This window comes from Fringilla coelebs (assembly GCF_963513975.1).
Source record: "Fringilla coelebs genome assembly, chromosome: 9".
In the NCBI taxonomy this organism is placed as follows: Eukaryota; Metazoa; Chordata; class Aves; order Passeriformes; family Fringillidae; genus Fringilla; species Fringilla coelebs.
Window position 1 is genome coordinate 4,792,378 of NC_140067.1, and position 12,871 is coordinate 4,805,248.

The following is a 12,871-nucleotide window of genomic DNA, read 5'->3' on the forward strand; positions in this document are numbered from 1 at the left end:
CCAAATGGCTCTGGCGAGGAGGCCTCGTCCCACATTCTGGTGAATTCAGGGGCTGGGCGTTCCCCCTTTGGCTCTGGGGGAAATGACAGCCCCCTGGGCAGCTGGGTGTGCGCAAGGGCTGCAGCACGGCACAGGGACAGGCAGGATCCTGGGGCTGCCGCACTTTTGGGGACAGCCCCCTTTCCCCCAGGCTATGACCTGGGTGTCCCCTCCGTGAGGTGAGTCCTTGCCAAGTGGCCATTCTTTAAAGAAATCAGTTCTCAGGCTCAGAAAGGCCATCGCTGTCCTTGAGCAGAGCATCCGGCTCCTCCTGGAGCCCGTAGTAGAGATCATCCTCCCTCCCGGCGCCTTTCCGGGTGGCTCGGGGCCGCTCTCCCGCCGCCGGGGAGCCGCTCGGGGGGCGGCCGGGGTGGCTGGAGCAGGGCAGGGTCCGGCTCTGCGGCGTGGGGCTGCCGGGCACGGAGCCCTCCAGCGATGGCGTGTCCATCTCCTCCAGCAGCGATGCCAGCGGGGCATCCCCCGGGGCGGGCCGGGCGGGGCTGCGGGGACACGGGCACACCGCTCACGGCTGGGCAGGAGCTGCGGCTCCCCGGGGCGCTGCTCAGGCAGCATCCCGGCTGTCCCAGCGCCACCGGCCCCCTGGCTGGGTGGCTGGAGGGACCTGGGATGTCTGTCTCTGTCCCAGCCCTCGGTGCCTGTTTTTTTGGGGACACCTGCCTGCCAGGTTCCTTCTGCCCAGGGGGTGAAGTAGTGGCTGTCCTTGCATTTCCTGAATCTGCAGCTGGCATGGGAAAGATCTGTACCCATCCCAGCCCGAGCTACATTTTGGCAGGTGCCCAAGCCCTATGCCCAGAGCCTGAACAGTCACCCCCATCACTTGCAGAGCCCTCTGGGACCTCCCAAAACAATGTTTGGGTGTCATATGTGGCGTCGGGTTTGAGGGTGATGCACTATGCATCTCATTTCTATCAAAGTCTGACTGGGAACTTTGGGGTTATTCTTGTGAGGGATGCTGTTTATATTGATCGAATGAAATGAAAGCAAAACGCGAAAACGCAAACATCAAAACGCAAATTACAACCAAAGGCCATCTAAATTTCCTCCTGGGAAATAATTTGCTTCAGAGAACCCTCATGGGTTGAGACTCCATCCCCACCATTTAGTGGGGCCAAGGGTCTGGAGGCTCAGCGCTGTGGCCACAGCAAAAACCCCTCTGCATCCTCTCCCTCTCCCAGTACTGGGGGTCTGATCCCCCCGTTTCCACCCCACATCCCCCAGCGCCGCCCCAAGCCCGCAGGCATCACCTACCAGCCGCCTGCTGCCGTTTCCGGGCGGGGTGCTGGCTCCCGGAGGGGCTCTGCAGCCCCCCCCAGCTCCCGGTGGATCTCTGCCGTGGCCTGCAGGGCTGGCTGGGAGCAGCTGCGGGACCGGGGCTGTGCCCTGCTCGCGGCTGGGGCCGAGCTCCCCTCCTGCCTCTGGATCTGCTCGTAGGATGGCAGGCTCTTCTCGTAGGCGCTGATGGCCTCAGGGTTGGGGCAGAGGGAAACCAAGCTGCAGGCAAAGGGAAAACAGGGTGCTGAGCAGACCTGGGCCCCGTGGAGCTGGGAGGTGCTCAGGCACATGCACACAGAGCTCCATCACCTGAGGGAGTGGCTGTAGAAGCCGCCAGGGCCGTGTCACTGCCCACACCAGCAGCAGAGCCAGGGGATGCCTGCAGGAACACCGCTGGATGCTCTGCATCCCCCAGCATCACTCAGGCTCAGCCCTGGGGGGGCTCAGGCAGCCCTGGCCTCTCCAAGCCCGATCCCTGCTTGGCATTTTGTGCTGCACCAGAGCAGCTGTCCCCAGAGTCAGAGCCTGAGGCAGGGCACACAGACCACCCTGCGTGGGACCCACCCTGTGTCCTTGTGTGGCAGCACCGTGGCTTTGTGGTCCAGGAACCGCTCGGCCTCGAGGTCCGCAGGGATGAATGTTATCTGGGGGAAAAGAGAGGCAGAGCCCAGGGGCTGTGCTGGGCATCACAGGGACCCCAGCCCTCAGAGTGGGGAAGGGGCCAGAGTGTCCCTTCAGCTGGGTTTAGGGTCTTTTCCCGCCATATTTGGATGTTTTCCTTGGAAAGGGCACTTTGGAGGGAAATCAGTGAGGAATGAATGAGTCCAGCCTTGCTCTCAGTGCCTTCCCCCCTGTGGGGTCACACGTGCCCCCGAGCCCAGAGGGAGTCCCAAGGCCCACACAGGAGGTCAGTGGTCAGGGACCACACCGAGGGTGTCCCATCCTTGAGCCTCAAGCACGGTGGCAAAGCCACAGGTCCCTCCTAGCTGGGGCTGAGCTCAGCCTTGAGGGGAGCTGGTTTCTGCTCCGCCCCAGTCCCACAGAACACGGCTCCTTTCAGAGGTCCCAGCTGGTCCTGGGTCCTGAGAGGGCTCCCCCACATTCTGGAGGGCAGCCAGGCTGTTGATGGGCCATCCAGCAGTCCCAGATCAGTCCTACAGATGCCCTCTCCTTGGAAAAAGCCCTTTTCTGCCAGGGCTGTTTCCCAGGGCGGGGACGTGCGGCTGTGCTCCGTGCCGGCAGTGCCCTCTGCCAAGGAGACTGCCAGCCGAGGGCTGGGCTCGGGGAGCCAGCACCCCCGACCCCCATGGCCACCACAGCCCCTTCCTGGCAGTCCTGGGAGCCTGCCAAGCCCCAAAACCCAAGGAAGGGCTGTGTAGGAGAGATGAACACAAATTTATTTCCTTGGGATTGTTCCCGCTGCCTGTTTGAAAGCAAAGCCCCAGGCTCAGGGGGTGAAGGAGACAGGGCACATCCTGCAGGCATCAGCAGGGCACAGACCTCCCAAAACAATTCCCCTTCCAGATTGCTGCAGCTGGCTTCACCTGGGGAAACTGAGGCTGCACATCCACAGCAGCCAAAGCCCCCCAAACCCAGCTGAGCCCTCGAGCCCCTCCAAAGTTCCCAGCAGCAGGAGGGATCCTACCTTCGGGTAGCACTGGCACATGCTCCATGTGATGCCCACGGCCACGAGCAGCACACCCAGCACACAGAAGGTGATGTAGTACTGGGGCTTTTCCATGCTCATGATGAACATGCCCAGCATCACCAGGAAGAAGCCCAAGATGATGAAGCCGTAGCGGAAGGTCTTCTCCTCTGCCATGGGCTCCGGCTGGGAGAGGCGGGAGGAGAGATTTTGGGAAGCCCGCTCACCTGCTGCCTGCTGAGCACACCTGCAGCGCCAGGCAAGGAGTGGTTTCTCTCTCCAGAGGCTGCCAGGAGCTGAGGATCAGCTGCACGTCGAGCTGGTCCTGCCCAGGGCTGAGCCAGCCAGTTTTTAATGGGTTTGTAATGAATGCAAACACTGCCCCGCCGTTCACACTCCAGTGGAGCCACCCGGCACGTGTCCGGGTAACCTTCCCTGCAGGCAGACCCACACCTCGGCAGGGACAGGGGGTAACCTTCCCTGCAGGCAGACCCACACCTCGGCAGGGACAGGGGGTAACCTTCCCTGCAGGCAGACCCACACCTTGGGAGGGGACAGGGGGTAACCTTCCCTGCAGGCAGACCCACACCTCGGCAGGGGACAGGGGGTAACCTTCCCTGCAGGCAGACCCACACCTCGGCAGGGACAGGGGGTAACCTTCCCTGCAGGCACACTCAGCCAGACCCACACCTTGGGAAGGGATGGAGGGGACAGGCTGCAGGGACCCAGAGACCAGTGGTGCTGCTGGGATTTTCCCAGCCCTGGGCACTGGAGCTGGACTTGGTCATAAATCAGAGCTGGCACAGCCCCAGAGGAGGGGGATGCCAGGGCCCAGCGTGTTCTCAAGGGCTGCAGGGCTGCAACAGGAAAAGAGGGAGAGCTCCGGGGTCTTTTTGGAGGCTGGACCCTGCCTTGCTCTGGCTGAGTGCTAAGGCTGCCTCACTGGGCTGTGAAGGAGGTACTAAAGCTAGAAAAGGATGGAGTGGGGTTGGTCCACCAAGGGAGAGTAAAGACAAAGTGTCCCTGTGCCCTGTGTTCACTTAAGTCGGAGCTGAGGTGTTAAAAGGTGTCTCCACCACACACCCGACAGCCAGATAGTGTTTGCTTCATTCCCTTGATTTATTCCCTTGTTTTATTCCCTTGAAACACCTGGTTTGTGACAAATAATTCTATTATAAGCAGTGTGTTAGACGTGGCTGTGGCTCCTCAGCCACTCTGCAGCCCTGCAGGGCCACAGGGGTCCCAGGGCAGTGCTGAGTTTTTGTGGGATGCAGGACCTGGCAGCAGCCCCTGCCACACACAGCTGGCCTTTCCTCTGGACAAGGCTGCACACCCAGCCGTGGAGGGCAGGGAGGAGGGGGCTGTGCCACTCAGGGTGGATTTTCTAGGAGGCTGCTGAAATGCCAAATGTGCTTGGATGCTCTGGGCACGGCCCACTGAGCATGGCTAACACCAAATGAAGTGAGGCGTGGGCAGTCAGCATTTAGGGAAACAAGGTGGAAGGGATGGAGACAGGGCTGGAAGGGGCACTCACAGAGAAGTGAATGGTGCAGACAGAGCTGGGCTTTCTCTGCCCAGATTACTGGGTCTGTGCTGAAGATTTATTATCGAGTGGGCAGGCCTGACAGGAGCTCCCCAGGGGGAGCAGGGAATGCAAAGCCTCTGAAACCAGCAGTGCTTTTATTAAAAATATGAAAGCTTCCAAACATGCCAGCTACCCCCGACGCTCCAAACACATCTCCCGCCGGCCCCCCAATCCGCACAGCGCCGGACAGCCGGGAAAGCCGGGAAAGCCGGGAATGCCGGGCTGAGCCTCCCGCTCCTCACCCCACCACCGGGGGCTCAGGGGGCAGCTGCGGGACCGGGCAGCCCCCGCAGGGTCGCGGCTCAGAGCCCCCGCACGCTGATGTTCTCGTAGCTGGGCGGCGGCGTCGCCTGCGGCTCCGGGGGCTGCGCCGTGTCCAGCCAGGACGGGCTGGGGCGGAACAAGACGCTGTCGGAGGAGCTGCGCCGCCGGCCGCCCTGCCAGCTCTCGTCCTCCTCCAGGTAGCGGTACAGGGGCGGCGTGAGCTCCTCCTTCCTCCCCGGCGGCTGCACATAGGCCGGGGCAGCGTGGGCCGGTCGGCAGGTCAGGGCTTCTTCATAGGTGGGGATGGCGCTGGAGTCCCAGGTGCTGCGAGGGGAGAGGAAGAAACGTAGCAGCGCACACCATCAACATCCCAGCACCCAGCTGGAACATCCCAGCATCCCTGGAGGATCCCAGCACCCCTGGAACATCCCAGCACCCCTGGAGCATCCTAGCACTCCTGGAACATCCCAGCACCCCTGGAGCATCCCAGCACTCCTGGAACATCCCAGAACCCCTGGAGCATCCCAGCACCCCTGCAGCATCCCAGGGCCCCATTACCTGGAGCACCCCAACATCCCACCAACCCCATTGTCTGGAGCATCCCTGAGCATGATTAACTCGTGTGCTGGGGAGAGCACATGGGCAGGTTTTGCTGAAGTGTCCCGTGTCAGGGGGTGACCATGTCAGCTGCTTCCTGGCATCCATGAGGTTTTGCAAGAGGGTCCCATGGGCAGAAGAGCATCCTCGTGCCTGGCCCCTAACTCACCCCCTGCAGAACAGAGGCTGCTGACAGCTGAGGGGGCAGCTTGGCACAAGGACCTGGACAAGCACCAGGTCACCGTGGTCACACCCTGCTCCCATGCCAGCCAGAGCCCTCCCTGCACTGGCCAAGCCTGCTGCCACTTCCAGCAGAGTTTTCCTGAGCAAACACAGCTCGTGCACAGGGAAAACCTCTGACAACCTTTGCCCTGCACGTGGCCCTGCTCGCACCAGGTGCAGCCCCAAAGCTGGGGATGCTGTGAAAGCAGCTCATCACTGCAGATGAAAGCTGGGGAGGCAGCAGGCATGGGAGGGCACAGCTGCTCCAAAGGAAAAGCCATGTGCTCCACAGGGATGTCTCCATCCTGACCTTGGCAGCTCCCTGTCCCTGACAGACCAGCCCGGGCTTCTCTGCCAGGGATTTTGCCAAACAGCCTCAGCTTGCACAGGAATGCTACCTTGGAAATGTGGAGAGGGGATTTATCCCAGCACAGGATGCTTTGCTGGGGCTGGAGGAGCTGCTGCAGCACCAGCACTGCCAGGGTGCTGCATCCCACCCAGCCAGGGAGCTGGGAGCTCAGGGAAAGGGGCATTCCCCACGGGGGCATGGCAAAGTCCCTCCCTGGGAAAAGGAACTCCCCCCAGACACCCAGACCTGCTCACAAGCTCACAGATACCCAGATGGGCACTGAAACCCCTGGAGAACCAGGAACGTGCCTCCCACTCCAACTGTGTTTTGATGGTTTCATGTTCTGAGCAGTTTCTCTTAGTGCTGCTTTTCCCCAGAGCCCCGTTTATGCTGGAGCCAGGATCTTTGCTGTGACCCCATAAAGCAGCACTGGGAAGGGCTGGCTGGCCCTGCTTCCACAGCAGTCTCCAAAAAAAAAAAAAAACAACCTTTTTATCAAGAAACTTTTAAATAAAGAAGTGGCAGCAAATCTCAGGCTCACACTGGAAGACCCAGAGAACCTGGAAAAGCAGCAGTGGTGTTCAGGGCAGGGCAAGGAATCTTTATCTTTCTACACCCTGAAATGGGCTTCATAAAGGACCCTCTGCCCACATTCCTATCTTGATGCCATCCCAAGGACTATTTTCCTTCCCTTGTAAGAAAGAAGACTTTGCTTCCATTAAAGACCTTACAAACACCCTCATCCCTACAGAGCGCTGCAGAGCTGCCAGACCTGGACTGGAGCTCTGAGCGACCCCTCCCCACTCCCACATCCAAACCTCCTGCCAGAAAACCGATGTATTGTTCTGCTTGGTGGCCCTGCTAAGGAGATGTGTCCCCTGTGATGGCCCTGCAGGGCAAGGGGGGGGTGGGCACAGAGAGGGTGGGCAGGGAGGGTTGACATTAATGAGCAGGAGCATCTGCTCGGGGGGCAGGAGGAGAGCACAGAGCAGTGCTGCTGCCTCTCTGAGCTCTGTGGCAGCGGGTTTAGGCTCAGACCCATCCTCCACCTGTGCCCAGCCAGGTGCTGGCAGGGACCGGGCTCCCACCTGCAGTTCCACTTCTCCGCAGGCTCCGCCGTGAAGTACTGCAGGTCCCGGGGGAAATGGTACTGGTAGCGCCGGGACACCACCCTGGCGTTGGCCTTGACGGACCACAGGAGGCCGAAGATGAGCAGGATGCCGCCGATGCCGCAGCAGAAGAAGCTGACGGAGCGGAGCAGGGCGCTGGACGAGGAGGAGGAGGAGGAGGAGGAGCTGGGCACGGCCTCGGCTTCCCGGGGGGGCAGGAGGCGAGCCCCGCTGGCCGAGCCCACCTCGCCGTCGCTCCACCAGGCGAAGCACAGCGTGCCCGTCACCAGCAGCACGGCCCCCGTGATGGTCAGGCCGTAGCGGAACGAGGCGGCCGCCATCCTTCGGCAGGAGGGGTTAGGAGGGGACGAGGGGGAGGCAAGGCATGAGAGAGCCTGTAAGACAAGAAAGGTGACGGGTTTGAGAGGGAGAAGCTCGTGGAAGACCTGCCAGAGGAGAAAATGACTGGGTGAGGAGGTGTCCGGGGAGTGCAGCCCCTTTAGCCATCATCATCATCATCATCATCATCATCATCATCATCATCCATCAGAAGGGGCATTTCCACCCTCTCAGACGGGAAGCCCTTGGGAAGAGCAAGCAAAGTCAGCACCAGGTTGGATCCATGAACTTCCTTGTAAAAACACCCCCATTTTTAAGGAACAGCACAAAGGCAGGATGGACACCCCAGCTCCAGGCACTTTCGGAGCTCTTCTCTTTGGGTTTTATTCCAGACTTCCTCCCAGGCCTGGAGGAATGCCAGCTGGGTTTCCTGGGCTTTCATAGCATGGCTTACGGAAGAGGTTGGAGAGAGGAGCATAAACTTAAGATGTCATCACTTCCAAATTATCAGTGTGCCTGTTTTCTCCTCCAGAACTGATGACATTGGAAAAATCTGTTCAATCTTCATCCACATGAAGTCTGGCACACAAAACTTTGCTTGCCTGGGTCAGCTCCAGTGCAAACTTTCTCAAGTTCCTGTCAAGATCAATCCTGTAGGAGTTATCACCAGCTTCACCCTCCTTAGCAGGGTGGTTTGGGGTTGGTTTGACAACCAAACAGGTGATCTAGTGCCACGTGTTCCTGCTGGGTGGCCCTCCTCAGCTAAATGTCACATGCAGAGAGTTTCCCTGGTGCTGGAAAACTTGGGGAGGGGGAACTGGTTTCTGATCTCAGTCCCCATTGCTTTCTCCTGCAAACAGCAGGCATCTGCTCTCTGAGCTTGTGCACCCCCAGCTCCAAACTAACCAACAAACCAGGGAGGCAGACAGGTTTCCCCACATCCCCTCTGGCCCTGCTCACTGCCCAGCCAGAAGATGCAGGCCCAGCTCCCACTTCTCAATGGAGAAAAAGCTTTGGACCACGTGGGAATTAAGCACCAACACCCCCAGAGAATTCAGTGCTGGGTGACTGCACTGTGAAGGTTTGTCACTGTGGCAGGGCCAGCAGAGAGCCTGCACACGAGGGATGGCCAGGACAGAGGAGGAGCTCAAGCAGAGCTTGGTGGACAGATGGATGACCCACACTCAGCTGTCACCTTTGCCTTCATCACTTTGCCTGTGTGTCAGTAACAGGACCATAATGTGGTGGCTTTCATCTCCATTCCTCCAGGCAGGGCTCATCTCCTAGAGGGGTCCTAAATTGTACCCCGAGATCTGAAAGGGCAGAGCCAGAGCCAGGCAGGGAGCAGAAGTCCAGCATGGACTTGGTGCCATCAAGGTCAGGGGGAATTATGTTATTTCAAGGTGTTATTTATCAGATGGGCCCACTAAATGGAAAGCCAAATTACCTTGTAGTGAAAGAGGCACTAGCTGATCTAATCAACATTTAATGAAGGAATCTGATGAGAAGTGAGATTTAGGAAAGCTGCAGGAGTGGGAGCCCCAACAGCTCACTCCAGCATTTGTCCCAGGGTCACAAGCCCAAAATGCCACCTGGGCTGGCTGTGGCCAGTGGTCATCAGCTGTGGCCACATGCAGGGAAAGCAGTCCTGTTCCTGGGCTGGGAGAAGGCAGAGCTTCCCTCTGTAATGGGGGCACGTTTGGGTGCTCCCTCCTGAAAGGCAGGGGCTTGGCTGAGCTGAGATGGAGAAGAGACTGTTGGAGATGGTGTTAGATGCTGGCATCAGCATCCCCAAACCAGCACTGAACATGAGCAGGACACAGGAGAGGAGCTGGACTCTGGTTGCCCTGCAGCAGGAGATGCTCAGGAGAGCACAAGGACCCCACTGACCTGTGGATGCAGCTCCTTTGGACAGCAATGAGTTTTCAGGTAGAAATTTCAGCATGTTGTTTAGAGAGGAAAAAAAAAAATCACCCAAAAAGCCCCTAGAGCAAAGCTCTGAGTCCAGCTGGGTGGAAATGTCAGGTCACTCCAAACTGAGGCACAGGACCAAGAGTTGGAATGTTCACCTCCTGCAACAAACACTCTCCTCATTCTGGGGTCAGACTGGTGAGGTCTGGGAGATGCTCCAAATTCCCTGGTGAGATTTGGGAGATGCTGTGGTTCCCCTGCCTGGGCACGGGGAATTTTGCAGCCTCCAGCACCGAGCACATCTGGGAGAGCTGGCAGCGAGGAGGAGGAGGAGGGAGGGTGGAGAAGCCTCCGACGGAGGAGCCTCTGGGAGGTGATGGATTGACAGCTCGAGAGAATAAACTCTTCTCTCTCTTGACGAGCCCAGCGCAGCGCAGGGAGCTCCCCCAGCCTCCCCGCACGGGTGGCGACATCGCCACCGCTGGGTGACATTGCCACCGCACCGTCCCCTTGCCAAGCCCCCTCTCGGGCCGCCACAGCTCTCCCGAGCCTCTCTGGAAGACCCGCGGTGTTTTCTGAGCATGCCAAGCGCTGGAAGAAGAGCCTGAAGGAGCAGGGAGCGAGGTGCGAGGCTGGGGCAGGACCCGAGGCTCCCGCAGCCTCTCCCGGAGCACTCAGCATCAGCACAGCAGCTCTCACTCCCCAGGAACATTTCCAGCACAAGTTTTCACGGAGCCACAGCAATTGCCGGCTCTCAAACACCCTTCTCCACTCTCCGACCCTCCCTGACATTTTGTTCTGCCCGGTCTCCTCCTTTGACCTGCTCTGAAATAGTTTTCCGGGGAATAGATTTGCACGTTTCATGTACAAACAGATAATGTTGATAGTTTACATAGTTCCAGTGAGCCGCTGAGAATAGCAGCCCCCATATAAAGTTATGCAGATGGTGATTCATAGGGTCTACTAAGCATTACTCAGAAAAACCCTCTTTTCAAGCAACACGAGAAAAGAAAAGAGTTTTGAACCTCTCCCACCGCCATCTAGCAGAAATCCACCTCCACACCCGTCCCTCCACGGCACTTACAGACCGTCCTTCCGTGCGGGGCTGGAGACCTTCAACCACAGCGGAAGAACGCCGGGCAGAGATGCACCAAACAAAGCGTGAGCGCGTCTTTAGGGAGATCCCTTCCTGCCTTCATCCAAATTCGCTATTTTGTCCTGACAATTACCAGCGAGGCTTTGCTCCCCATTCAAAGCAAAGTAACAGTGATGCCTTGGAAGAGCTTGCAAGAACTCCGGTGCGCTCATCCTCCCGAGGCAGGTGCGGGCAGAGGAGAGCCCGTGTGTCCCCTCAGCCGCCCTTCGGGGCCGTGCCCGAGCCCCGCGTCCCCTCTCCGGCGGTGCCCGTCCCCGAGGCACCCGCGGGCTCTGTCCCCGGGCACAGCGCCGTCCCGCCCGGCACGGGGGGGTGCCCGTGTCCCCCCCCGTGTCCCCCCGTGTCCCCCCGTGTCCCCCCGCCGCGTACTCACCGCCGCCGGCAGCCCCGCTCCGGCCGAGCGGCGGCTCCGCCGAGCGCGGCCCGCGGGGCGGGCGGGGCCGGGGGCGGGCGGGGGCCGGCGGCGGCTCGGGGCGGGCAGGGACCGGAGCTCCCTCCCGGCACGGCTCGGCTCGGCACGGCACGGAACGGCGGCTCCCGGCTCCCCGCAGCCCGCTCCCGTTCCGTCCCGTCGGAGCGCGGCGCTCCCGGGAGGGAGCTCGGGATGCAGAGCCCGGGAGGGTCCCCTGCGGCGGGGACAGCCCTGAGCTGGGGACATCACTGCTGTCCCATGCGTCGCTGCCCCAGCCTTGCTTTGTGACCAGTTCTCCTCACCTCTGTGTCTAACTCTAATATTGTCCCTTTTCCTCGTCCATGGAATTAGAATGGTTCGGTTTGGAAGGACCTTTTAAAGGCCGTGTAGTCCAACCTCCCTGCAAGCAGCAGGGAAATCTTCAACTAGATCAGGCTGCTCAGAGCCCCATCTCACCTGGCCTTGAATGTTTCCGGGAATGGGGCATTCACCACTTCTCCATGCTAGTGTTTCATCACCTTCACTGTAAAAAAAAAAATGTTTCTTAATAGCTAATCTAAATCAACCCTTATTTAGTTTAAAACCATTACCCTGCAGCACTCAGGACACTTGGACATTAAACAAGATGAGGGTGCTGTGATCTGAATTTCAGGATGGTCAGTATGACAGCATCTGGATTCAGGCACAATTCCTCACCAAGGAGCTGGAGGAAGATTTGATCAAGAGCTGCTGTGCTGTGCTGTGGCTGTGCATCTCACACATCCACACATCCAGAGATGCACCACGCTGCCCTTGGGCTACAGCTGAGCATCCCTGACAGGCAGAGCCATTCCTATGAATACCCTGGGCTGCTGCTCCTGCTCTCCCTGGAGCTCCTCATCTCACCAGCTCAAAACCAGCTCAAGGTTTACCTGCACGTGCTGCAGGGACTGATGCAAAGCCCTGCTGTGGAATTCACATCTGCCTCATACGTGATCAGAAGGCGCTCAGCCCAGCTGGGAACATGTGGGTGTACAGCTCCAGTTACCTGCAGCCACTGTGGAGTTTTAGAAATGGCAAACTGGGGCACACAGAGGGCTGGCTCACACAGGAGTGGCCCTGCAGCAGGTTGGGTCTCCATCCAAGAGGAGCATGGGGCAGGAGTCCCCAAGGCCAGCACCCAGCGATGTGGGGGCACTGTGAATCAGCAGCCACCTTGCTGAAGGACAATAAGACAACTTTTTCTGCTCCTTGCCTGCTCAGATATTGCATTTAACTGAAATTTGATTGTCAAGCAGCATCTGAAGCACTGCAAGGTGGTGTCGGTGCACGGCTCCATGCAATTCCCAGCACAGGGCTGCAGAGGGAGATGGCTTTGTGCCAGCACACTGGTTTTTCAGCCCTATAACCACACGCAACCTTCTGCCTTACCCAGAATCAGGTCTGCAGGCAGCCACGAACTCAAAATAGAGGCTGGAAGTGCTGAGTGCTACCAGCAGCCCTGTCTGCTTAGCAGCACCTTGGCCAAAATGTGTTTTCCCTCTCTGAGCACTTTTCTGCAGGTGGACAAGGTGCTGCAACACGGGGCACAGGGAAAAGACTTCTCCAGAATAAAGACAGAATATCTGTGCAAAAACATGTGAAACATCCCGTGTGCAGTGAAACTGCAGTGGAGAAAACAAGGAGATATAAAAGACAGTTACAGCCCCTGCAAGAACAAGAACAAAGGAGGAACGGGGAAGGAGATTGTTCCAGTAATTGCCTCCCCCAGGTAAGGATGCTGAGCCTGAGCAACGCTGCTGGCACAAAAAAATGCTGCTTTTTGATTCATTGTTCACCTAATTTTGCTGCTGCAGCAAATCACATGTAAAATAGTGCATTTCACTGTATAATCAAGATAAATAAGCCAACTTTTTCATTAGGGGTGTATGTGTGCAGATGCATGCACTCTCTGCCCTGTCACGACAGGAT

At 58.7% G+C, this 12,871-nt stretch overlaps 2 protein-coding genes across 2 annotated transcripts; both read right to left on the reverse strand.

The window, feature by feature from the left end:
• Positions 1 to 253: 253 nt before the first annotated feature.
• On the reverse strand, positions 254 to 3,154 carry BSND (barttin CLCNK type accessory subunit beta; the record flags this gene model as incomplete). Its single annotated transcript, XM_084211267.1, has 4 exons — positions 254 to 539; positions 1,309 to 1,551; positions 1,897 to 1,976; positions 2,978 to 3,154. The coding sequence occupies 4 exons, from the start codon at positions 3,152 to 3,154 to the stop codon at positions 254 to 256; spliced, it is 786 nt and encodes a 261-aa protein (XP_084067393.1).
• A 1,710-nt stretch (positions 3,155 to 4,864) lies between these two features.
• TMEM61 (transmembrane protein 61) lies at positions 4,865 to 7,444 on the reverse strand (the record flags this gene model as incomplete). Its single annotated transcript, XM_084210956.1, has 2 exons — positions 4,865 to 5,150; positions 7,083 to 7,444. 2 exons carry the CDS (start codon positions 7,442 to 7,444, stop codon positions 4,865 to 4,867), a joined length of 648 nt encoding a protein of 215 aa, XP_084067082.1.
• Between the last annotated feature and the right edge of the window lie 5,427 nt (positions 7,445 to 12,871).